The following is a 27062-nucleotide window of genomic DNA, read 5'->3' as shown; positions in this document are numbered from 1 at the left end:
CCGGACCCTCCTCCCGCTCGCCCCGCCCCTCCCTCCCGCTCGCCCCGCCCCTCCCTCCCGCTCGCCCCGCCCCTCCTCTCGCCCGGACCCTCCTCCCGCTCGCCCCGCCCCCTCCCGCTCGCCCCGCCCCTCCCTCCCGCTCGCCCGCCCCGCCAGCGCCCGCCTCGCGGCAAAAATCAAGTCAGGCAGGCGGATGGGTCGGGCCCGGCGTGGGCTCCGGGAAGTTTTAATGGGGGTCCCGGGACCCGCCCCTCGGGACGTGGGTTGGGGTGGGGCTGTGCCAATACAGTTTCGGGTGGGGAGTGGGAGGAGCCGGCACCGGGAACCGGGCTGCAGAGGGTGCGGGGCCGGGGAAGGAAGGGGCGTGACTGTGCGCCCTGGGTCCGCCTTGCTGGTCCCGGCACTGCGCCAGCGCCCGCCCTCACAGGTGCGTGTCCTCCTCAAACACGTCCGAGTCCTCGGGGTCCCGCTTGCCCCCCATGAGCGCGCTCCAGCCCCCTGGGCCGTTGACGGCCCCGCCGCCGTTCAGGCTGGGTAGCTTCTCCTGCATCTCCGACTGGCTGTCGCTGGCCACGTCCAGCGTGGGGTTGTCGTGGCAGCCGTTCTCTACGAAGCGCAGCTCCTCGCCGTGCGACTGCGGGCCGGGCGGGACCAGGATGCTGGGCGAGGGCCTCCGCCTCGGCCCGGGCCCCAGCCCAACCCACCAGCTGCACTACGTGCCCCGTTGACCTGACCTGTGACCTTGAACAAGTCACTTCATTGCTCCTTCCCTAATCTGTAAAACCCTACACAGGGAACCCCAGGGACCTTCCACAGATGCCACTTCCCTTCTGCTCTCTTCTCTGTTCCCACAGCCCAAATCCTTTCTTAAAATAATTCTCCTGGTCCTTTGACTAACACCAGCTGATCCCTCCCAATAAGCCTCCTTATAGACTCCAAGGGACTCCTGGGAAAGGGACTCTTGCCCTGCCCTCTCCTTTGTGAGGAGTCTTTTCTGGACTCCTGTGCTCGGCTGACCCAGGGCTTCTCTGGTGAGACATCCACATGAGCTCAGGCCTGCAGGGCCACTCTGCCCCAGGAGGGGCTGGTGCCATGGAGGGCTCCTGCGGCTGGGGCTGGTGCCCTGCACAGAAGGTCCACTGAGATGCAGGCACTGGACAAGTGGCCTCACCTGCAGTACCCCAACCCAGGACCATCACTGCCAGCCCGCCTGAGATGACAGTCTGCAGATGACAGAGCTTGCGGGGCACTCCCATCTCCACCAGCACTAACCCCAGCCCACGACCTCGGCCCCACCTGCCCCCACACTCACCACATGCTTGAGCTTGGGCAGCCGGCGCTGCCAGCAGTTGTAGAGCAGGCCCAGCACGATGATGATCACACAGATGGCACCGATGACCACCAGCACCACAAAGAGCGTCCCGTAGTCACTGCGCACCTGGCTGGCCCGGGCCTGGCAGCTGCTTGTTGTGGAGTAGTTCTGGATGCCAATCTGGGGGTGGGAGGGGCCAGGCTCCTCAGCTGAGGCCCTGGGTGCCATGGCTCCCACCCCGTAGGGCTGGGGCTTAGGAACAGGGACAGGCTTTGGGAAGGAGCTGGCACACTCCTGGCTCCTGAAGCTCCCTTAGGGGCCCGGATCAGTGTTCATGAGGGACTCACTCTGCCCTGTGTCCACCCTGTTCCCCTGGGGGCAGCTCCAAGCCTCTCTACCCTACATTTCTATTCCATGCCCCCCTCACATCCCCAGCATGGTACTGCCTGACCCTGACCCTGTGGGAAAGAAGTCTGGCTCAAAATCCATTTGGTTGTGACCCTAACCACCCCCGCCCGCCCCGCCCCTGACTGAAGCTGCCCACCCCCATGCTACCAGTCATGATCCAAACTAGACTGAGTCTCCACACCTGTCCCACCAGTTTCAAAAGGAAGAAAACAGACAAGGGCAGCTGTGATCCCCTTGCCACACATCCTCCACCACACACCACCACTGAATTAGGCCCCTGGGTATTCTGGTATTATCCTGGTCGTTATGGGCCAGAGACAGTGCAGGAGATACTGGGGACAGCCCACATGGGCCACCCCAGCCTCCCAGCTTCCTCCCCTTTCCCCCTGGAGTGGTCACCAATGGTATTTAGCTGCCCAACCCCCCTCCCACACTGCAGGTTGTCTTGGGTGGGCCTGCTTTCTCTGGTCCAGAGGCTCTCCACAAATCAGCATCCAGGCAGAAAGGGAGCGAAGGTGAGGTGCCCTCCTCAAAAGACAGGTGCCAGGGTGAAGGTGCTCTTTCCTGGCTCCCGATGCAGAGAGCTGGGAGCCCCCTTTTTGCCTTGCACTCCCCTTTCTAATGCCAGTTATTCAGCTCTCCTTTGGTTTCTGTGAATCGCCTATATATTTCCACTACCTTCCTCTATTGACTGAAGTTATGAAGGGTCCATATTTCTTGCTAGAACTTGCTAAATTTGCCCACTAATACACTTCCAAATGCCCGGCATGCCTTCGGCCATGTCAGTCAGCATGAAGTGTCCAGTAAAGCCAGAACACCCAGGGACTGGGAGAAGAGGCAGGAGAGTCTACAAAAAAGATCAAGGCCAGCCTGTTCCCACCAGCTCTCAGGGTTCACAGCCAGGACGTTCACAACCGGAACAGCCCTTAGTACAGACACAGCGTTGTGGTGAAGGACCAGGGTCTTGGGTCATTCAGGCCTAGTCCAAAGCCTGGCTCTTCTCCTACAACTAGCTGTGCAATCTCAGGTGAGTCACCACCTTCCCGGGGCTTCAGCTCTAACCTTGAATGGAGTACCGAGGGTACTCAGTAGGGTGCCTTACTTGTGCTCACGAGCCCTGGGGCTGTGGTGAGGAAACTGAGCACAGTCTGGCACTCAGTAAGGATCCAATACGCTCTGCTGATAAAAAAAACTAACCCAAAAAAAACAGAACCCCGACAAGAATCCACCTCTTCGCCTTGAGTGTACTGAAGAGGCAGAACCAAGTCATGCACAGTTCATCTTTGCTGTCAAATATTATACAGCCCTCAGTAAGAAGGAAGACTGGCCTAGCTGGTTTGGCTCAGTGGACAGAGTGTCGGCCTGTGGACTCAATCCCCAGTAGGGGGTGTGCAGGAGGCAGCCGATCAGTGATTCTCTCATTACTGATGTTTCTATGATTCTCTCTCATCACTCATGTTTCTATCTCTCTCTCCTTCTCCCTTCCTCGCTGAAATCAATAAAAAAAAATATATTTTTAAAAAGGAGGACTGATGACAGATCACTGGATTTCACAATGAGTGGAAGGGGTTTTGTTAGAGATGGTGACTGTCCTCGGGAAGGGAAGTGAATGAGGCACGGGAGGAACAATGGGGACCTGCCCCTCCCATCAGCCATGGCTCTGCTCCACCATGCACAGGTGGCCAGCCTGTCTCCTCAGCCACAGTCTCCAGGACGGGCCAGATGCTGGGTCAGGGGTGAATCGCAAGAAGGCAGGCCGGTCTGCTGTGTCCTGAGCCCCGCCCCTCAACCCCAGCTGGCCCCCCAGCTGGCCAAGCACTGCAGACTCTCATGGTTTCTGAAGAAATGCCCAGGCCTCTTGTGCTTTCTCCTGTGGTTCTAGAGCCACAGCACGTGCTCCCACCCACCAGACTTCTGAACAGTTCCTTGGCCAGACATACTAGTAGTGTTTCTCCCACTATCTACCCAGAAAACCCCCACCTGGCAGTCCCTGGCTGTCCCATGCACAGTGCAGTTGATAGCTAAGTGCTCATATACTCTATCTCTCCCATGGGAACTGTGTCTTAGGAAACCTGGAAGGAAGAACCAGAGTAAGAGTTTGTGTTTTGCTCCTTGCTCCACAGGGTGCAGGCCACCCTCCTGCCCTCAGGGAAGGCAGCCTGGCTGCCAGAGCTAAGGAACAGGACAGGAACTCGTCCCTGCCCTCTTACCTCCACCAGACTCCTGCGGATATCACCCAGCATAGAAAGGACATCTTGAGTGGGCATCACCCCTGGGGGGAGACAGCATCATCAGTCCAGCCTTGGCCACTGAGGCGCTCCCCCTTCGGACTCCTGGTCCCCTTGGGCAGCCTCTGGCCTGAGTTCCTAGAGCCTCACTCCCTGGCTCTTGTCCACACACAGATCTCATGGTGTGTACACAACCACTCGCTCCTCTGCTTGCTGCCCACTGACTGGCTCATTAAAAAGATTTAGTGAGTGCCTACTAAGTGACAGGTGTGATACCAGGCGGTCACTTCCACAGCTCCTTAAGTCTGCATTCTGAACGCATTCCTTCTCAGTCCGCCACAAAGTATACAGTGCCACAGTCTGGCACCTGTACTGAAACCACACTCTTCCCCCTCCTATTCCCAGTGTTCCCACCTTCCTCCTCCTGCCTTCAAGCTTGTTGTTGGTACTCCTGGATCCTAAACTAGGAGGCCCAAGCGGCACCTCATCCTCCTATCCTAAAAGCCCATCCCACATCCAAACGCCCTGGCTGCACTTTCTCCCAGTTCTGCAGGAGAGCTCCCATGGCCTTGGGAAACCTCTGCTGGTTTGGCCTGCCTCCCACTGCCTTCTTGGACCGTCTCCCCAAACATACCAACGCCGCCCCGCCCCCCCGCCCCCAGCTTCTTTTGGGTGCCCCTCCCCCCGCTCACCCTGCTCGCCCACCAAGGTCATTAGAAGGTGCTGCTCCTTCTCACTGGGCTTGCTCAGGGAGATGTGCCAGTCCCCGTGGTGGCCGCTACCATGCCGGGGTAGCACCTCCTCCACCAGAGCCAGGAACTGCAGTCCCCAGTGCTGCCGAAACACCTCCTACAGGGGCAGAAAGAGAGCCTGTGCTCAGTGAGGGACACAGCTCTAAACACCCCTGCCTGGAGACCCAGCCCCCACGCCAACCTCCGCCCGTCAGCCACACACTGGGAAAGGCCATCTGGCTATTTCAGAGGGGGCTGATCTGGACCACGGAAAGGCTATGAGCTTTGCCTTCTAGAGGACTGTGGGTTTGTTCCCTACAGGCATCCAGGCGCTCCTTCCCACCTTGGCTTTGCACCACGAGGAGGGCGTGGGGCCTATCCAGGGATACTCGCAGTTGAGCTGGGGGTACTGATATGCCCACGTACGATGACAAGTCCAGGAAGTGGGTGTGCAGCATGTGAAGGAGTATGGAAGACTGCTCATGGTGCGTCCGTGTTCAAGTGTATAGTGCAAGGGATGAATATTTTGGGGTGCAGGGATAAAAAACAACAAAAGGTATTTTCAACCATACAGCCACCAAAGATCAGGAGGAGAGGTGGGAAGCAGTCTAACTGTGCTCATCTCTCTCCTGTCATTGTAGAGATACAGCGTAAAGTTGGGGAATCAAGAAAGATGTCTGAGTACTCTAATGCTGGTAGTGGTGGCCAGAAGAACTAAGCAGAGATGGTTAAAATGGTAATCCCTCCCCCCCAAAAAAAAACAAAAAACAAAAGCAGGGCTGGGAGCAAGAGGAGGGATGTAAGGAGACTTCTTTCTCATTTGACACTCTCTTGTACTGTTTAGATTTTCTTATGGAGGGGGGATGTGTGTGTGTGTGTGTGTGTGTGTGTGTGTGTGTGTGTGTGTTCTAAAGCAAGATGCTGGCACTGAGCAGGAACTCAGTGAGTGGCAGGAGCTCAGACTGGGGCTGGAGACCAGGACCCTGCCTCTGGCTCCCAGCCTGCCATTGTCCCTGCCTAGCCCCATCTGGGACGAGACCTTCCTTTGGCCCTGTGACTGCTACCCACTCCCCATCTCCCTAACCCCTAGCTCCTCTCCAGCAGACTTCTCCCTCCTGTACCTGGGAAGTCAACTGTCCCCTACTCCTGGAGTCCAAGATTCCCTTCCAGAGACCTCACCCCCCACCCCCCCAGCCGCCCCCGTCAGCTGCTCAGCTGCAAGCCAGGGCTGCCATAAGGCACAGGAATCTCACCAGGCTACCCCTCTGGGACCGCTGACACTCCTAGTCTCCTTTCTGTTAGAGCCCAAACTAATGAGCCTTCCCTGGATGTCATGTCAACCTGAAGGCCACTAGGATAAAGTTCTTCATTACCATGGCAAGTGCCAGATTCAGGCAGAAGCTTTGGCACTCACTGGCCTAACAGAAATCCAACTTAGTTTTTAATTTGGAAGAACACTGGTACCTGGAGATAGCCCAGTTCCTGAAATGGTTCTTACCATCTTCGTGTGTGTGTGTGTGTGTGTGTGTGTGTGTGTGTGTAAGGGGTGTAAGCTCACACCTGCCTGAGCAGGGTACACAGAATGCACTGTGTCCAAGCAGCCCCACTGCTTGCAAAAAGAAAAACAAACCCACCCTCCTGTCCCAAGTAGTGTGCCTCCCCGCCCTGCTGTAGCCCTATGCTTCACTACATGTGCATGCCCCACATTTTCTTGGGCCCAACTGTCTGCCTGACTTAATCATCATAGTAAGCCCACGCTGTTAGGACCAAAGCCCACATTTTCCGATGGGGAAACTGAAGCTCAGAGAGGTGCAGTATTTTGCTAAAGGTCATGGAACTGACAAATGGCAGAACCAGGATTTGAACCCAGATTATTTAGATTCCAAAGCCAGGGCTTTTCTCCCAGGGCCAGTGGTTCTCAACCTTTTTAATGCCGCGACCCTTTAATACAGTTCCTCATGTTGTGGTGACCCCCAACCATAAAATTGTTTTCGTTGCTAGCGACCCACAGGTTGAGAACTGCTGCTGTAGAGCCTAAGACCATCAGGAAACACAGATATTTACATTACGATTCATTAATAGTAGCAAAATTACAGTTATGAAGTAGCAACAAAAATAATTTTATGGTTGGGGGTCACCACAACATGAGGAACTGTATTAAAGGGTCGCGGCATTAAAAAAGGTTGAGAACCACTGTCTCAGGCCACCGACACTTAGTTCCTACTTACAAAATCAATGGTATCCATCAAGCTGTATACTTAAGATTTGTGTGTTTTTCTGGACGTATATTGTAAGTCATTAGAACTTTTCTTAAATGCAGTACACTCATAGGTATAAACTATCTTCCCTGCTAACTCCTGGGCAGATGAACCTTCTCACAAATCACACAGTTTCTCCCACTGTAGGGGCTCCAGCTCCACTGGTATGGTTCTTACGACAAATAGGAAGCGACATCTCATTATGCATCAGAACATTTTGACTTTTGGCAAGATGACAGATGGAACTGCTCTACCACCTTGCTACAAACACAGAAATACTGGACAAAATACAACAAAACAATGAAGATGTTCTAAAAGCATGTCCCACTTCAAGCTCAAAGGAGGCAAAAACAAACGGAACTTGAAGCCAGAAGAGTAAGCTGACACTAAAGCCACAGTAATTCCAGGACCCAGATATTGGATCCAGCAGTTGGAGACCTGACTTTCAATGCTCACATGGAGGCAGAAAATGTGCTCCTGGCCCAGGCGGCGTGGGGAACTACAGCAGAGTACCAGGACAGAGCCTCAAAGAGCAGCCCTCTCAGTAAAATGGGGACTCAAAAAACTTCCCACTCACCTGGAGGAGCTATAAGGGGTATGCCATCTGCCTGTGTGCATGGATAGGAGAAATAATGTTACCTGAAATCACTGAAAAACCCAGGCTTGCACTTCACCTGGGAGTGGAGTCCAAACTTGTAGTCCTTTGTGGTATAGAAATATAAGCCAAGAAATAAATTGAAAATTATTCTAAGACTATTAGAACTCCTGAAGGTCCCCTGAAATCACTCTGTAAGGAGTTCTTTCACAGCCTGGGGTTTAAGATGAGATCACAATAAATTATGATCCATATGAGGGACTAAGACATAAATGCAACAAACAGGAGAACTGACAGGTCAAGATGTGGTGTCACTAAATATAAAAGAGATAATAAAATAAGTATGTTTAAAATAATTAAAGAAGTAAAGGAATAGAAACCATAATGAAAGAAGAGAACAAAATTTTAAAAAGGAAGAGATTTGGAATCAAATAGAAATTCTAAAAATATAAAATAGTTATCTATATTAATGACTCAATGGGTAGGTCAAACAGAAGATTAGATACAACTGAGGAGAGCTACTAATTTGAAAGCTAGAGCTAGAAAATCATCCAGAATGCATCAGAGAGATTTTAAAGACATAGAAAACATAAAAGTGTATATTAAAAGACATTGTAGCCCTGGCCGATTTGGCTCAGTGGATAGTGTCAGCCTGCAGATTGAAGGGTCCCAGTTTCGATTCCGGTGAAGGGCACATGCCTGGATTGAGGGCTCGAAGCCCAGTAGGGGGCGTGCAGGAGGCAGCCAGCCAATCAATGATTCTCTTTCATCATTGATGTTTCTATCTCCCTCTCCCTCACCCTTCTTCTCTGAAATTAAAAAAAAAAATATATTAAAAATAAATAAAAGACAAGGTAGATGGAAAAATAAGGCCCTAAACCTCTAAGAATGAGAGAGAAATGGGAATTTGGCAATATTTAACAACCTGTATATGGAATCTCAATTCTAAGAATTTACTCTGAATATACATTCCAACCACGCAAAAATACATATGCACATTATTCACTGTAACATTGGAACTAATTGCAGAATACTGCCCTACAAAGGTAATTTGATGAATAAACTGTGGTATACAAACATAATGGAGTCATTATTCAGTTGTAAAAAATGATTAAGAATGGTCTCTATAAACAATAAGTGCTGGTGAGGATGTGGAGAAAAAGGAACCCTAGTCCACTGCTGGTGGAAATGCAGACTGGAGCGGCCATTATGGAAAACAAGTGTGGAGTTTCCTCAAAAAATTAAAAATGGAACTGCCATTTGACCCAGTGATCCCACTTAGGATATATTCCTAAGAATCCCAAAATACCAATCAGGAAGAATATATGCACCCCTATGTTCTTAGCAATGCTGTTTACAATAGCTAAGATCTGAAAACAGCCTAAGTGCCTATCATTAGATGAATGGATAAAAAAGATGTGGTACATTTATACAATGAAATACTATGCAGCTGTAAAAAAGAAGGATCTACTACTCTTTGAGACAGCATGGAGGACCCAGAGATGATTTTGCTAAGTGAAATAAACCAGACAGAGAAATACAAATATCACATGATCTCACCTATATGTGGAATCTAATGAACACAATAAAATAGGACCAGAGGCTTGGAAACGTGGAACAGACTGGCGAATCTCAGAGAGAAGGGAGAAGGGGAAGCTGGAAGAGTTTAATCAAAGAACTTATATGCATATATGCATTGCCCATGGACACAGATAGTGGGGCGGGAACTGGGAGGTGGGGGACAAGGGGAAAACAAAAGGGAAACAACTGTAATACTCTCAACAATAAAGATTTTGCCCTACATCGATCGGACTATCGGGCCTCAGAGGGAGGATAGGGGAGGGTAGGGGGAGGGTGGGGGTAGGGGGAGAGTTCAACCAAAGGACCTGTATGCATGCATATAAGCCTATCCAACGGTTAAGTTCAACAGGGGATTGGGGCATGCGTGGGGAGAGGGGTGGGATGGGAATGGGGGGATGAGGACAAATATGTGACACCTTAATCAATAAAGAAATTTAAAAAAAAAAAAAAAAAGATTATGTCATCTGAGAACAAAAAAAAAAAAAAAAAAAGATTTTGCCCTAGCTGGTTTGGCTCAGTGAATAGAGCCTTGGCCTGTGGACAGAAAGGTCCCAAGTTCAATTCCAGTGAAGGGCACATGCCCAGGTTTTGGGCTCGATCCCCAGTAGGGGGCGTGCAGAAGGCAACCGATCAATGATTCTCGTCATTGATATTTCTATCTCTCTCTCCCTCTCCCTTCCTCTTTGAAATCAATAAAAATATATGTATTTTTTAAAAGAATAAAGATTTTTTTTTTAAAGAATGATCTCTGTAATGGTCATAAAAGTGGTTTCCAGACTATATTGTTAAAGGGGGAAAAAATGCAAGACTATTGCTAAGGACTAGCTGTGTCACCCTCAAATCCATATGTTGAAGTCCTAACTTCCAGTATGTCCTAATGTGGCTGTATTTGGAGACAGGTCCTTTAGAGAGGTAACTAAGTTAAAATGAGGTCATTAGGGAGGGCCCTAATTCAATGACTGGTGTTCTTACAAGAGGAGAAGATTAGGACACAGATATGAACAGGGGAGCACCATGTGAGGACACTGGGAGAGGACAGTCATCTACAAGCCAAGGAGAGAGGGCTCAGGAGACACCAGGCACAACTATGAAAGGGGGCTCACGTGGTAAACAAGGGAAGTAAAATATACGCATGCACATATGTTTCTAATACTGGGACGCCCAGCCTTCTCTCCACCCTGGTCCCCAGAACACTGGCAACCAGCCCTTTATACTCCCAGGAGAAAAGAAGTCCCCTTTTCAGAGGATCTAATCACCTAGGCCAGTGGTCGGCAAACTCATTAGTCAACAGAGCCAAATATCAACAGTTACAACGATTGAAATTTCTTTTGAGAGCCAAATTTTTTAAACTTAAACTTCTTCTAACGCCACTTCTTCAAAATAGACTCGCCCAGGCCGTGGTATTTTGTGGAAGAGCCACACTCAAGGGGCCAAAGAGCCGCATGTGGCTCGCGAGCCGCAGTTTGCCGACCACGGACCTAGGAGGAAGGACCTAATGATGTTGGGATTAGAAATTTTCAAATGAAATGACCCGGTCAGACCACCCTCCTGAGATGCCATAGTTAAGAAACTCCACCACCACACTCAAAGCTTTCAGCCAGCTTCCTGGTGGCAAACACCGCCAGACATTAATGTGCATGTGGAAAAACTGAGACTGAAACAAAGAAATCAGGAGAGCAACCTATACAGGAAGAAAATATTTAAAAAAATGATTTCCATGTCCTCAGAGAGATAAGATATTGCACGCATGAGCAAAACCATTCCTTTAAACTAAAAACGGGGGTTGGGGGGCGGACAAGAACAAAAGAGGCCTTAGAAATTTGAAAACATGAAAGCACTGTTTTCTTGGATGTTGGTTCATGCCCTGGGTTAGGCTAGCCCCCTCTGACTTAAGAGCTAAGCCTTCTACCCCATCCACTGCCCAATCCCCAGTGCCTGCCTACTGCCTCCAGTCTGCCCGCCTGCCTCCAACCTCAGCCTGTGGTCCTCAGCCTAGCTCAGCACTCACACAGTCTATGTTCTCTGTCATGTTCAGAATGATGTAATTTTTCCCAGCCAGATTGCTCCAGTCTTTGCAGACCACCTGTACAATGAAACAGAAAGAAGAGTAACAGTTACAAAGGTATAAGGACAGGCATCCAGAGAAAGCCTGGGTAGAAACTCTTTGAGAAGCTGGGAGGTGAAGGCCAGGTATAGGTCTGTGATAGTTAGGTGGGAGCTGACAGCCTCTGCAAGGTGACATGCCCAGGATCCAACCCAAGTTCACAAACCCGTATGTCTTCAGGGAGCAAGTGAGAGGAGGAGGCCAGGAGTGACACAAAGGAAGAGGAATCTGTGCCAAAGGGACCAGACTACAGAGAGTTTGCCTCAGCTAGGAACAAACTTTGATTTTAATGCTCTGTAGGGCAAACAAAAACATGCCTGCAGGCCAGATGCACAGGCTGAAAACTTAGGACCCCTTTCCTTTTCTTCTGGTGTTGGAGGGTGTGAGCGCAGGGCAGGGATGAGGAGGGTAGGAGCAGAGGGTGACTGTGCATGTGATAGTGTGCATGGAAACAGCTGGAGAGAACTCAGGTCAAGCACAAACTCTCGCCACTGTCATAAGCAGTGTGGAAGCCAAGAGTGGCAGCAGCAGCACCTGAACAAATAAAAACCAGGCCAAGGCAGCAGACTCTTCCAAAGCTTCTACTTGGCATGTAAGTGTGGTGCGGACACCCACTGTTGAGCCATGAGGTGTGCATCCCCAACAGTTCTGCTGAGACTCTACATGGTGTCAAGGCCCTCCATGCTCAGCCTGGCCGACCTCCCACCGCAATGCAGCCCCAGAGTAGCCAGTGGCCTGCATGTGCCTCCTCGTTACCTGAGTAGAATCCCAGGGGATTCTGGATTGAGCTTCGGCAGCCTGCCTTTCCTGGGGCTGCTGGCTGAGGTCTTCTTGTCCCAAGGTAGCAGAGGACGGTGTCAGTTCCACTTCTTGGGAGGCCAGGGGGACAGTGGCTGAGGCTCCAGGGTAAAGGGGGTCTTCATCTGGGGTCTCGGCCCCACTTGGGGCTTCTGCTTGAGGGAATGAGGCCAAGGACAGCACCTCCCCTTGCTTGCCAGCCAACACAGTTATTCCCATGGTAGCCTCCTCAGTTGCCTCCTGCGGAGCCTCAAATTCTACCTCACGCCCTGCAGCTGGCAGCGCTGTGTCCCCTGCCTGCTGGTTGGTGAAGTCCTGACCCCCTAGGGTCACTGTACTTGGGGTGACTGAGGGCGGTGACAGGCTTGGTTCCATGCTGCTCCCTACCTCCACACCTGAGGAGGCCTGGTCCCCAGAATCTTCATGCTTGTGTTTGGGGGCCAGGGTGGTCTGGCTGCTGCTGGTGGGAGAAAAGTCATGGACCTGAGTTTGGGCTTCTTCTTGGGCTCTGTTCACAGGCAGCAGTTCCTCCTTCTCCTCCTCCTCTTCTTCTTTCTCTACATCCTCCTTCTCCTCCTCTTTCTCCTCCTCCTCCTCCTCCTCCTCTTCCTCCTCTCCAGGAGCCATATGCCAAGGTGGCTCTACCAGGTTCATCTTAGGCAAGGGAGGGGGGAGGCTCGACGCCTCTTGGCCCTGGCTGGTGTCTTCTATAGGACCTGCCTTCTCAGTCAAGTCTGGGAAACCATAATCTAAGGACAGAGACGGAAAATTCATTCACTGGTTTTATTATTCATTGCTTTGTTCAGTATTTGCTGAGCAGATGATATAAAAGAACCATGAGACCCCTGGGAGGACAGTGGGGAGGTCGCACTGTTGGTTCTATCAGAAAAGACTGGGAAATACAGCTGGGGAAGGGGGAGGGGCAGACTGCAGGGGAAACAGAGGCCAGGCTGGCCCTCATTTCCTTCATGATAATAAAAATGACATAAATCTGACACACAAATTCCATGAATACAGAAATGTATAAGGTAGAAAGTTTACATGATTGCACCCCTCAGAAATAGCCCTTATTAACAGTTTGATGGATTATCTTCTCTATTGTTTTTATAATTTATTAGTGTTTCCTCATCTGGGGATTTCACCAAGAACACCCCATCAGAAAAGGTTCCCTTTATGAGGTGTAAGGACCCTCTGATCACAGGAACAGATGAGACCCATGGATTATGACCATTGTTCCTCAACTGTGCTCTTATTCTGTAACTCAGGAGATGAAAAAAATGCAAGGAGAGCTAGCGAGAGGCCACGGGCTGAGCCCACAGTTTTTAAAGCCTTCCAGAACTTCCAGGGACACTGTTAGCAGTGCGAGAGGGAATTTTTATTCTCACTGCTACTCTAGAAATTACATTTTGAAGCAGAAAAATTAGGAGACCCCCTGGAAACCAGGACGTTTTCTGGCTTTTCAATGAATCCTAGGCCTCTTTACAATAACGGCATATGAAAAAAACAGACCAGTTTGTTGGAAATTCATTCAAAATATCAGAAGCTATATTTAGGTAGCAACTTTTATTGGCTACCATTTTGTTTCAAAATAATAAATATCAGAGACAGTTTTAAAGTACTGAGAGAGGTGGGAATAGTTTAAGGTGGTGAACTGAGCCTACTAGTTCACTTCCTTCTCTCCCTCCACCACTTCCTCCAAAGTTTCTGTCAAATGACAGAATTTTTTTTCACTATCAAAATGAAAGTCTTAAAAGTTTAGATAAATTTCTGGGGCCATGGAAAGCAGATGAGATCATAGGAATAGATAACATCTCAGGCAAAATAAACATAGTAAAAGATAGCAGTGGAAGAGGGAAGCTCTCTTACCAAAAGAGTTAAATGGCAAAGAACAAGTGTGGAATAGCAAGGACACAGAACACAGAAAATTCAGGGAACAGAATACAATTAAAAATTCCAATTAATATCCTCAGAAAGAGCCAAAAATATTGCATCCCTAAAATAAAAACAAGATAATAAAAAATCAAGTAATCTTTAAAAAAGAAAAAGTTCTTGGAAGTTGAAATTCAATTGTTCAAGTGTAAAAATTCAATAGAACATCTGGGAAAACTCCAAAGCAAAAGCAAAAAGACAAGATTTTTTTTTTTTTTATGACTCCCAAAAAGATAGAACCAATAAAATGGAGAGAACAGAAAAAAAGAAAGAAAGAGAGGAGGGGGGTGTCAATTTCTGAAGTTCTCAGAGAGAAAACGGGTTATCCATAAAGGAACAAGAAACAGGTCATCAAATTATCATTACGCTGCTAACTAATAACACTAAGCTGCAGGAAGGAAACTGAAAAATAGATTCTAAATTCTAAGGGAAGTTTATTCTGAACCTGGCATTTAATGCCCAACTAAATTACCATTCAAGTGTGCTTTAAAAATAAAGACATTTTTATATGTAAAGACTAAAAGGTTTTACTATCCACAGATTCTGAGGAAATGATTTAAGGACATTCTCCAAGAAACCTCCCTCCCCAAAAGACATAGGAAATCAAGAAACATGAGAGGAATGTCATAACAATAAATCCCAGGGTGGAAGCTGTGCAGCAGGCCTAAAGAGCAAGTATACAAATTAGAACAAGGATCTAAGAACTCTGAGAACCATTATAAAAAGAAAAATTTATTCTCTCTATGAAAAAGCATGATTTTTAGAAGCTGAATGATAGTGATAATTGAAAGCCCACTATAATATTTAAATAAATAATTAGACCTCCCCCACTTTTGTTAAATATACTTTTTTTGAGTATTACAGACTTAGTAACTTAAAACCTTCCATTATTCTTTCTTCTCTCTCTCTCTCTCTCTCCCTCTCTCTCTCTCTCTCTCTCTCTCTCTCTCTCTCTCTCTTTCTCTCTCTCTCTTTCTCTCACTCTCTCCCTCCCTCCCTCCCTCCTTCTCTCTCCTTCTCTCTAAGCATGTCCTTAGTTGAGAATTAAAAAAAAAAAAAGATGGAATAAACAAAAAATATGCCAAGCTTTATCCAACAGTTTAACTACGCCATGATCTACTGAGAAAAATACAATAGCACTTCTATGACATTCTGCCAAAAATGCAGAACCTGAGTCAAAACCAAAATTGAGGTATATTCTATAAAATACCTGGCCTATCCCCTTCAAAAATGTCACAAGTCATGAAAGACAAAAAAAACCTGGAAAATTTTCCAGAATAAAAGAGACAAATGAGACATGATGACTAAATGCAGTACATGATTCTGGACTGGATAGTGGACTAGAAAAAAAAATTTTTTTTTTCATTTGCTATAAAGAACACTACTGGGAAAACTGGCAAAGTTTGCATAAAGTTTGTAATTATATAATAGTATCACATCAATGTGAATTTCCTGATTTGTGATAATTGTACTGTGGTTTTGTAATAGAATATCTTTGCTGTTAAGAAATACACACTGCCCCGGCCTGGTGGCTCAGTTGGTAGGAGTGTTGTCCCGTGCACCAAAAGGTTGCAGGTTCAATTCCCAGTCAGGGCACAAACCTAGGTTGCAGGTTATTCCCGGTGGGATACATATGGAAGGACACTGATCGATGTTTCTCTCTCACATCAATATTTCTCTCTCTGAAAATCAATCAACATATCTTCAGGTGAGTATTGAAAAAATATATACACTGAAATATTTATGGGTTAAGGAATATCATGTCTGCAACTTGTTTAGAAAAATTCAAATTGTTTAGAAAAATTCTATGTCTATATGTCTACATATACATATACAGAATAAAGCAATGTTAACAATAAGGGAACCTGAGTGAAAGGTATACAGGAATTATTCTTGTAAGTTTTCTGTAAATTTGAAAATTTTAGGAGAAGAGGGAGAGGGGAGAGAGAGGAAGGGAAGGAAGAAGAGAGAGAGAGAGAGAGAGAGAGAGAGAGAGAGAGAGATCATTTTAACTACTGGCTAGTGAATGTGCTAGAACCACCAAAAGAAAAGAGAAAGGGCAGGTCATCCTGGACTAAGAGCTCAGAACACTCCAGGAGGAAGGAACACAGTTGCCATGACACAGAACAAGCCTGGTGGACAGGGAAGAATGCTTGTCCCACTCAGGTGTCCAAGGCAGGAAGACCAGGCTTCCAGGGACTTGCAACACGGAGAAAGGAGCAGAAGCCTTAGCTGTCATTTTGGAGGGGAATAAAGGAGTAAATTGGCAATTGAAGAAGAGGAAAAAAAGAAGTGAGATGGATGAGGAAAAGGAGAGAGCCGGAGTTATGGTGAGAAAAGAAAGGGAGAGGAGAGGAGGGCAACAACAGGGGTGAGACGGAGGGAGGGGGGAATGGGTCTTCTCTCCAGGTAAGGCAGGCCACCTCCGGGTCCTCTAGTCTCCTCATGCAGTGATGGACTGTGACCTTCTCCCTTCGGTGACACACCAGTCCTTCTGGTGGCCATCATTGGAAACTACATCTTCTGTAAGTCCTGGGGAAAATCCAGCTACCCATCCCAGATACAGGGTATCAGATAGGGGCCCTACAAGATCCAAGGGCCCATTGCCCCCCTCTTACTGATGAGGAAACAAGAGCTTGGAGAGTAGAGGATACTTTCTCTAAGCTTTGAAGCTAAATTTATCACGGTGTAAAGTTGTAAAACTCAGGCTCATATGTAGTCAAAGCCAGTCTTTCAAGACACCTCCTGGTCAGTCTAAGACTTGTCTTCAGACGCTGAGAAGAGCAAATTGACAGCAGTAACATTACCTCTCCCAGTTCATCTGCCCCTCTGGCCACAGCCAATCTCTTTAAAGCTGTGCTTGAATCACCAGACTGGGTGAAATGTGAGAGCCAAGGTCAAGCTTCAGAGCTCTTCAGGCAGGGATTGGCATTCTGGTTGACTGGCCTCTAGGCTCTGCACACCCCACCCCTCTGCTACAGAAGGCTAAGATGAAATGACATAATGAATGCAAAAACATCTGTCCCATGGAAGGTACTTTTTTCTCCCCAAGGCAATCTCTAAAAGTCTCACTATATGTCTTGCACTCCTCTAAGCTTTCCACACAACCCATCTCCCAGTAGATACTATCTGTGGTCAGCCTGTTATTATAATGGGACTACGAGGGGTCTAGGGGTCTAACACTCGGAGGGATCTAGGAGGCTAGCTGATAGCCTCAGCCCTCTGGCAGGTGCCTGGCTAGTAAGTCTAGAAAAGGTGGGTTCACAGTCCTCTTTGAGAACACATCTTGGCCTCCTTACAGAGGAACTGCTGTTGTTGGCTTTTTTTCTCTCGCCCTAATTTCCTTAAACCTAACTGATGGTTCATTTATAACTTAAGCCCATTTCTGTTTTATCTACTAAGTGAGGAACACCTGGGAAGTATCTCCCTCAGGAAAAACACACACAACCCTACAAATTGTCTTAGTTGCCCTAATTTAGCCTTCTTTCCCTGGGGCTAAACAACCATCAATAATTATTCCTTATTTGCAATCCTTCCTATTAATATTTTTCTTCTCTTGTGGAAACTCTGGATTTGCCACAATTTTAATAGTCGTTATACAAAATCAACAGAGTAGTTACACAACTAATATTTGCTGAATGAATTGTTGAAACTAAACAAGATCCACTAACTAGAGGCTAACTGAGGCTCAATGTAAAATAAGGTTCTTGATGGAAGTAACATCATTCATCACAGCACTTAAGCTGCACTCTCCCCAGGCGATGTGATAGGTGGCTCAGAGGCCTCTAGAGGCCACTACGAGGAAGCTCCAGGTCTCTTGACAACTTGGATTCTTTTCTTTTTTCCTTTGAATCTCACTATGGTACTGGCTTTTGTTCTCTAAATCGATCATGTTGCATTTTCTCTCCTTACATTTCATCAGGTTTTTTTTTGTTTGTTTGTTTTTTTATTTGTGTTTTTTTTTTTCTTCAGTCCAGGACATGCTTTCATTTATTTTAGAGAGAGAGGGAGGGAGAAACATCTATCCATCGGTTGCCTCGCGGACACGCTGAACGCACTGTATGTACCTCCACCAGGATCAAACCTGAAACCCAGGCAAGTGCCCTGACCAGGAATGGAACCCACAACCTCTGTTCACAGGACAACTCCCAACCAACTAAGCCACACTGGCCAGGGCTCATCACAGTTTCGTAGGTCTTGTTCCCCAGTTTATCAAGGCCACACTGGACTTTATTTCTTCCTTCCAAGAAAGCCTTATTTCATGGATGACCTTTTGTATCTGCTTAAATATTAATGAACTGACTCCTCTGTTTAAGACATGGAATTAAAACAGGCATCAGGGCCAGTGGCCTTGAAAATCACTTTAAATATCCCTTTGGATTAATGTTGAATCACTGAAAATTGTCCCCTGAGTGCAACACTCAAGCCAGTTAACCAAATGCTAATATAAAAATACTCACAAAACTCATAATAGATTTGTATAAAACAGAGATACAAAGGAAGAAACTTTAAGTATAATTAAAAGCTACCTCAACCTCAGTAATCATGAAAGAAGCATAAATTAAACAAGATGATAAATTTTTTTGGCATATATATATATATATATATCCATCCTATATAATAAAAGCCTAACATGCTAAGTGTCCGACCGTTTGACCAGTCGCTATGACGCGCACTGACCACCAGGGGGCAGATGTTCCAACCAGTAGGTTAGCTTGCTGCTGTGGTCTGGCCAATTGGGATTGGGGGAGATGGGCCAGACACGCCCTGGAGCCCTCCTGTGGTCCCTCCCCGGCCTTGATCGTACACCGGTGGGGTCCCTCAGCCTGGCCTGTGCCCTCTCACAATCCGGGACCCCTCAAGTGCACAAATCTGTGCACCAGGCCTCTAGTATATATACTGTATAATGGCCATTATTGAATCAGTGCTGACTTGAACAGAAATCACTCTACATTTTTGGAGGGGGGTGGCAATATGAATGAAAAGTTTTAAAAACACACATTCTGAACCCACAATTTCACTTCTAGAAGTGCACCCTAAGGAAACAATTAAGGATATTCATAACAATTTGGTTTTAAGAATTCTCATTTTGAAAAAAAAGAATTTCCATCATGGCACAGTTCACATAACAAAGACTGGAACCAACCAGGTCTCACACAGCAGGGGGTAGACTGAGAAATGGAAGCCCATCACACTGCAGATCAGCCTTACAGAGGAGGTGGGAAGGCTGTGTTCGCTTGCTTGGAAAGATGTTGGTAACTGAAAGAGCAAGATCTGTACACTATAATAACAATTTTTTGTAGAAGTATATTTTATGTATTTCCCATATGGGAAAAGTTCAGAAAGACATACATGTTTACATTTGTTAACTCTGAGTGATGGGATTATAGGTGGCTTTTAGTTTCTCCTTTTAACCTGTTTGCCTTTTCTAACTTTCATATAATGATACTCATTACCAGCATAAAACAAAAATACAGATTTTTTTTTTTCTGTCTAGGTGAAGTGCTTCTGTCAGCTGGTGCTCCTCTCAGTAAACATGCCTGATGTATGGGCAGTGACTCTGAAGGCTAAATCATTCTATAGCAGATACAATCTCAACAAGGATTCACTGTATAGAATGAATGTCTAGGTCCCAGCAGACAGCTGCTTTGATGATCTGCTTTCTATAAAATTCATTACAGGCAACAGTAATTAAAGTAGCCTCATGAATGATTTCATATAGAGAAGGAATAGCAGATCTTGAAGTAGAAATCTCAGATTTGAGATTCAGCTCTGCCACTTATTACCTGTGTAATTTAGTGCCACTTTTACACCTAGTCTCTAAGCCAGTTTCCTTATCTATAAAACGGATACTAATCATGCCTGCTTTTACAAGTTTCATCTGGTTGCAGTGAGGTAAAAAATGTGTGTGAAAATACTTTATAAAATATAAATACTTTATGAATGTTCTTTCCTCAAATGCAATGTGGTTTATGCCCAACCATCATTTCATCCCCCTCCTTTGGTTAATGGCACTCCAATTCGGCCCTCTTCTTAGTCCAGGAGTAGAGGGCCCCAAGACCCACTATGAGTCAGTGAGAGACCTCTGTCCCCATGGCCTTAGGACTGGTGGGAGATGGGCTCAGGACTCCAACCAAACTAATAATGAGCTTCCCCTCTGATATTTTTCCAAAAGTGATGGAAAGGCAGATTTTGCTTCTGCTGGGGCTGTTACATAAAAGAAGAATGAAATTCTTGAAGCCACCACACAGGAACAGCCTGCCTAAGAATGAAGCCTGAAGGGGAAGCACGGTGGAGCAAGGCGGGCTCTGATTCAGGTTCAACCCCAGGACCCCACCTGCTTGAAGCAGTTACTGAGCCAGGAAACACCTGTGTGCCTGTTTGAGTAGGCTTTCTAAAACTTGCCAAGCCCAAAGAGTTATCTCTTTTCTTATAGAACACCAATCAACTTGTTCACTGGGGAAATTAAAACTGCTTGCAAAGAATTTTATTAAGGAGTTTAGAAAATGAAAGAAGTGGAGGGTGACAATAGGGACAGTCTTGAGAGAAATAAGTAACCTGGGGAAATATTCTTTTTTTGAAAATATATTTTTAAAATTTATTTTAGAGACGAAGGGAGAGGGAGAGAGAGGGAGAAACATCAATGATGAGAATCATTAATTGGATGCCTCTTGCACACCCCCTACTGGAGATCGAGCCAGAAATCAGGGCATGTGTCCTGATGGCGAATCGAACCGAGACCTCCTGGTTCATGGGTTAATGCTCAACGACTGAGTGACACTGGCTAGGCAAAATATTCTTAATCATTAACAATTCTGCATGAGCTAATTGATCCGGCTTTATGATGGCTTGATGGTAAAGTGGCAAATTTACATTACATTTCTTTTTGCCTACTTTGTTGAGACTGCTTTTTTCAATTGAAATGTCAGAGAATCATAATATTTTAAATCTGCAAAAGACTTCAATCTATCATTCGCATGGTCTCACAGATAAAGAGACTGAAGCCAAGTTTAGAAAAGGAACCCACTCATCATCCGTCAAGCAGAAACTCCACCAGCTGTTTTCGCCATTGGACCCCTGCCCCCCCCGACCCCCACCCCCAGGATCACGGCTACAGAAGGGGAAGGCAGGCACCAGCTCTAGTTCTTCTAGGCATAACAAACTAGAAATGAGATGTACAATAATACAGGTAACGATAACATGTACTGGCACAGGCTCACTTTGGCAGCACATATACTAAAACTGGAACGATACAGAGAAGATTAGCATGGCCCCTGTGCAAGGATGACACACAAATTTGTGAAGTATTCTATATATTTTTTTCCAATTAAAAAAATTTACTGGTTTCCTAACTAACACATACCATCAGTGTGCTCCCGTGGCAAGAACCCAGGTCCACAGGTACCACTGCTCAGGAAAACTGATCCTAGACTCAGCTCTGCTGTACACAGGTATGTGCCCTTGGGCAGAGCTCATGCTGTGGGCAAGTAGACCAATCAAAAGGTGAGCAATGAGGGAGCCTGGACAAAACCCCTCTCCTCCTCCTCCTGTTCTGTACCTCTTGTCCATCGCCCTTGGAGGGCACTTGTGTCCACACCTCACAGTTCTTCAGGTATGTACAGTAGAGATAAGAAAACACACCTGTGTTGTGGAGCTGGTATGTTGTGGACCTGGCATGAGCAGAATGTATGCAAAGTGCCCATTACATGGCTTGTGTTCAATGAATGACAGGCATTTTTATTTTTATTATAATGACACCTAGAGAAGCCAATGGGGAAGAGAGAGAGAGGGAGGGAGGGAGAGAGAGTGAGTTATGAAAGAGGGGGGGAAGCAAAGCAAGGAGGGGTGTGAAGCAAATGCACTGTGATCACCTGTTCCTACCTATATCTTTGTAAATTCACTGCTCTATAAATAAACCCTCCTTGGATTATTTTAGTTTGATTCTGTCTTAAGTTTCTGATTGGGATGCTGACTGACACACTTTTAGACCCAGAAATTTTATTTTAGAAATTTATCTAAGCAAAGAATCAGAAAAGTACAAAAACATATGAGGATATTTATAGCAGCATAAAAACAAACTAAATATTCAACAATAGAGAACCGGTTTCATACATATGATGAGCCACATGATGAGATACTATGTAGTTATTAAGAATCAGGTTATAAGAGAATATTAATGATGTGGAAATTCATTTCTGAAATATTTTAAGTGAAGACATTATGTCCATTATGATTCCAATTTTGTCTACAAAAGTGACTAGAAGGAAGCACTCAAAACTATTAATAGTAATTATCTTTTAGTTGTGAGATCATATCAGGATTTTATATTTGTACTGTTTCTATATTTTCTACAATTTTCATATATTGTTTTTGTAATTAGAGCTAAATTCTGTAACCCCATGTGCATGCGCTCATGCACACACACACAGATTTGACAGTCTGACATTTAAAATGGGCTCCTTCTGGCCAAGGACATGTGCACAGCTGCTGTAGCTAGAAGCATGGAAGCTCTGTTGCATCTGTAATCAGCCGTGGTACATGCATTCCTGCTGAGCCCAGCTCCCACATTTCTATTGATCATGCTCTGTAAGTCCAGAAACCAGCTCTGGTCCATGACTGAGGGCAAGACAATTAGAACACCTTGATGGTGCCAGAGAGACTTAAGGCGGGACATGGCATGTGTGGACTTCTGGGAACCTTCAACAGAGACAATACAGCACAGTACAGAAAAACAAACAAATCCCAGACCTTGGAAAGACCTCAGCTTGAATCATGACTTGACAATCTGAACAGCTGTATGACCTTAAGCATGCTTTTAACTTTTCTAAGCTTCAGTTTTCTCAGGTATAAACTGAGGATAATATTAGGGCACAGAATACAGGCTCACTAAAATAGCAGTGAATATTAAAGAGAAAAGGGCCTCCTGAGCCTGTAAGACATTCAGAATCCCAGAGACTTGGCTCCGATGCACAGAGAAAGCTGGTGGAGAGAAGAGAAGAGATGTGATGTGAGCAAGGAAATGGTCCTTTGGCATTTTGCCAAGAGTGCCTCCTACCCAGCTGCAATCAGCACATACTGTTAAGAAGAGCTACCTGCAGTGGGTCCCAGGTCCAGACTAGAGTCATTCAGCTCCTCCTCCTCTTCCCAGAAGTACTGCGGTGGCTGCAGAATGCGGGACTCTTCACTCTCTTCGCTGGGGAAGCCTGACCCAGGGGCTCCCAGGCCAGCTCCCAGTCCCATGGCCTCACTGGGCTCCTCTGAGTCCAGCGGCTCCAGGCCAGTGGGCAACAGGAGGTCCAGCAAGGAGGTGGAGGTGAGGCCCTCTGGGCCAGGTTCATCAGACCCGGCTGCATATGCGCCCAGCGACACCCCTGCACAAACACAAAAGCCCGGTGGTTATGAGAGGCCAGAGAGGACAGGCTGCTGTGGGGTTAAGACATGTCTCCACAACAATGAACCTGAAGTGGGGTGGGGCTTTGGGGGACAGTCCTGAGACCCAGGGACTGCGAGGGGATTCTTGGATGCCATTCTCACTAAAAAAATTTTTTTAAACATATTTTTATTGATTTCAGAGAGAAAGAGAGAGGGAGAGAGAGGGAGGGAGATAGAAACATTAATGATGAGAATCACTGATCAACTGCCTCCTGCACGCTCCTACTGGGGATTGAGGCCGCAACCCGGGTATGTGCCCTGACAGGTAATCAAACTGACCACCTGGTTCACAGATTGATGCTCAACCACTGAGCAACACTGGCCGGGCACTTCAGCTTTTTTAGAAAAGTGCAAACTGATTTTAAAAATTCTTGGAATTTTTTAAAATATATTTTTATTGATTTCAGAGAAGAAGGGAGAGGGGGAATCATTGAGCTGCTGCCTCCTACATGTCCCCCACGGGGGATCGAGCCCTGACCTCCTGGTTCATAGGTCGACCCTCAACCACTGAGCCATGCCAGCCGGGCAAGAATCCTCGGAATTTTACCTTTTACAAAATAACTGGAGGATCAAACACACATTGCCTCTTCAAAATCCAAGAACTCTCTCAGAGCTGAACTGCGATGTGGTGGCAGCGCAGTCACTGCCTCTGGCCTTGGTCAGGCTCTCCAGCACAGCTTGGATCTTGAGAAAACTGTGTCTGTCCTCTTGAGGAAAGTCTGACCTGTTGACTTCCCACCTCTGGGGATAATATACTTTTTAGTCAGCGAAGCTCTTTGTGCAGAGGACTATGGTCTGAAGTCCCTGGGTCTATTCCCTACGACTTCTATGACAGGTGACTCCTCCATTCTCTGAACCCCAATCCTTTACCTGTCAAGCAGAGAAGCCACAATCTTTCTCTACTTCTTCTCCCTTCCCCAATCCTTGTCTTCCTTTCCCAACAACCTGGCAGGAATTAACAGATATTTTGATAACCTTACTGAAAGCTGTGTGTGAAAAAGGGACTCTAGTTTTTCATTCTTTCTCCAATAAACAGTTCCATGTTCTTGAAGTTATTTTTCCCTATAATTATTTTTTCTTTTTATAGACCTTGATGTTTTCAACAGCTTTGGCAATGAGTAATTATTTAGGGAATTAAGAGAGGTTACTTATTTTCAAACTTGCCCATCAAAATAGTAGCTGAGACTTATTCATTCTATGTATAAGTACTTCTGCACTTAACTAATCTGCCTTACAACTAATCTGCCTTACTTGAGACCCCGCCTGATTTAAAATTTCAGAATTATACTCTTTGTAATTTTTTTCTCTAACACCCATAATTTTCTGTTACTTCATCACTGCCAATAGAGGAAGGGAGAGAAAAAGAAGGGGCATGAAAGGATTAGAGGAACAGCCTCAAATAATAAAAACCTGACCCAAACACATTCGAAAAACAGGCAAATGAGTGAAAAAAAAAACCCACAAAACTAGGCCTTAGTAATCCCATGTCTTATCTCCCCTGCAATCTGCTCCTGATCCAGACATCCTTTTCTGATTTTCACCATCAGCCCCATCCTCACTATCCTCTTAATCAGCAGCTCTGTGGTCCAGATCTCCCTAAGCCCTTGCCAGACACCCGTCCTGGAGCCGCCCGGCAGTATCTGTTACACAGCCCTCACACCCGTGAGTGTCAGCTACAGCAGAAACTGTCTAGCCCTGTCACCCTACCACATACATACTTATACTCATGTGTGTCTGTGTGTGTCAGAGAAAAACGCTGAAGGGTTTTGTAGGGTTTCTACACAAAGGCGTGTAAGAAAGAGACATACTGCTAGACTCACACATGTAACCCATACATGGAGATAACATGGGTGTCATGAGGAATGTGTATGGGAGGGAGGAGAAGAGGAAAGAATAGAAGGGAGAAAAGTTGCCCACAGTAAGCCATGGCTAGCCATGTAAGGGTACAGGCAGTTACAGGTGGGCATGGCCAGTTCCGGTGTGGCTGTCACAAGAAGAACCGGTGAACTAATCAATTTTAATTTATTTGTTGAGTCTCGCCTTCTTCAAAGAGGATTTAAGATGTGCAAGGATGGAGGTAAGTGTGCGTGTGTGTCTGAGAGAAACACTTGTGGACACTTTTTCTGTGCACACCACGTAGGTCCTTCCCCATCCCTGACTGACCCCTGCGGAACCCAGCCTCCCTGAGACGTGCTCAGGAGCCGCCCCTTTCCCCTCCCAGACGGTCTTCTTGGGATTCTGTCACTATGGCCCATGGTAACGGCACATCTCATTGCCACCAGCAAGCAGAGGCTGCTGCTCCCCTCAGGAAGAGACCCTTCACTAGTCTCTCCTCCACTCACACACGTCACACAACGTGCCTGCCTTTGTGGGCTAACCGTATGGGAAGTGCTTACTCGCCAATGTCCCAGGCACACTGCTACATATAAGCACGCCACACCCCTGTGTGTCCACTGGAAATGGAGCCACTCCAGGCTATCTGATACAGGAGCGCGCGCACACATCCACGCACACACTCACCCCAGTTCTCTTCTGCACCAACACCAGTTACCGATCAGACCTCAATATACACTCAGGCATCTCTCCCCCTCGCTCGGTCAGCCACGTGGAGAAGCTGTTTGGCCATGTCCTGATATGACCTACTCTTGCAGACAGCCCTTCTCCCTACTCCCTACCCCCATTCTGTGTTGGTGGCCTGTCTCATAGGCTGTCACACACTTTGTGCCCCCCCCCCACCCCCCGCCCCAGCACACACCTAAATCCCAAGTCTGCCACTCCGAAGCTGTTCTCAGACTCTGTCTCTTGCTCACAGGCACATCCATTGCACACCTGCCCCCCACCCCCCGAACCTTTCATCACCCACATCCATCCCAGTGCCCTCGAGTAACTGTATGGAAACCATCTCAGAGGGTCTCTCACACCCCTGCTGTCAGCTGCGCAGGAGCTATCCAGCGCTGTCACTGTCACACACAGAGACCTGGGGCTGCCGTACCTCTTCTCTGTCAGCTCGTGACAAAGTAACTTGCCCAACACAGCCTGGGAGCCGCATTCGCCACGACACACCCCTCCTCCCGTCCAGTAACCCCACACACGCGTAAACACACCCCCACTGTCGCAGCAGCTGTCTGTCGAGGCGCGTTGGCAGCCTCCCCTCGCAGCCGCAGACACTCCCACCCCACACGCACTGTCGCGGCCCCAGGGGACCTTCGGATGCTGTCTCCCATTCCTGTGAGGCTGTCGCAGAGGCCGGCGGGCCGTTCGTCCTCCTCTCCGCCCCGGGGCCGGCCCCGAGCGCCCCCCCCCCCCCCCCCCGGCCGGCCAGCGCCGCCCGGAGCGTGCTCTGGCGCCCGCGACTCTCGGGCTCACTCGCTGATGTGTGTATGTGTGGGTGTGGCGCTCACGCGTGGAACCACACGCACCGCAGGCACACGCGGTCGCCCCACGCCCCCCACTCCCCGCGAGCGCGTGTGGCGGAAGGACGGCGCCACAGCCCCGCCAGACCGCGCTCCCGCCCCGCGCCGGTCCTTTGTTGGCGGGCGGGAGCTGTCCAGCACCGCGGCCTGCCGCCCGGCCCCGCCGCCGCCCGCCCTCCCGCCCGCCGCCGGCGCGCACTCACCCCCGGCCAGCAGCAGGAGGAGCGGCCGCAGCCACGGCGGCAGCGGGGCAGCCCGCAGCAGCCGGCCCAT

The 27062-nt window shown here is 47.6% G+C and overlaps 1 protein-coding gene and 1 non-coding gene across 2 annotated transcripts; one reads left to right on the top strand and one right to left on the bottom strand.

The window, feature by feature from the left end:
* Positions 1-198: 198 nt before the first annotated feature.
* On the bottom strand, positions 199-27062 carry PODXL2 (podocalyxin like 2). The gene is made up of 9 exons (XM_054723597.1): positions 26993-27062; positions 26581-26745; positions 23037-23315; positions 11974-12764; positions 11122-11196; positions 4641-4797; positions 3931-3992; positions 1313-1492; positions 199-634 (listed from the first exon to the last, which is right to left on the bottom strand). Exons 1-9 carry the CDS (start codon positions 27060-27062, stop codon positions 422-424), a joined length of 1992 nt encoding a protein of 663 aa, XP_054579572.1. The 3' UTR covers positions 199-421.
* Positions 21159-21263, top strand: LOC114230050 (U6 spliceosomal RNA). The gene has a single exon (XR_003615907.2). It is a non-coding gene; the product is annotated as a U6 spliceosomal RNA (small nuclear RNA).

This window comes from Eptesicus fuscus, chromosome 12 (assembly GCF_027574615.1).
Source record: "Eptesicus fuscus isolate TK198812 chromosome 12, DD_ASM_mEF_20220401, whole genome shotgun sequence".
NCBI lineage: Eukaryota > Metazoa > Chordata > Mammalia > Chiroptera > Vespertilionidae > Eptesicus > Eptesicus fuscus.
Note: the sequence above shows the minus strand (reverse complement) of the source record. Positions and strands in the feature narration are given on the sequence as shown.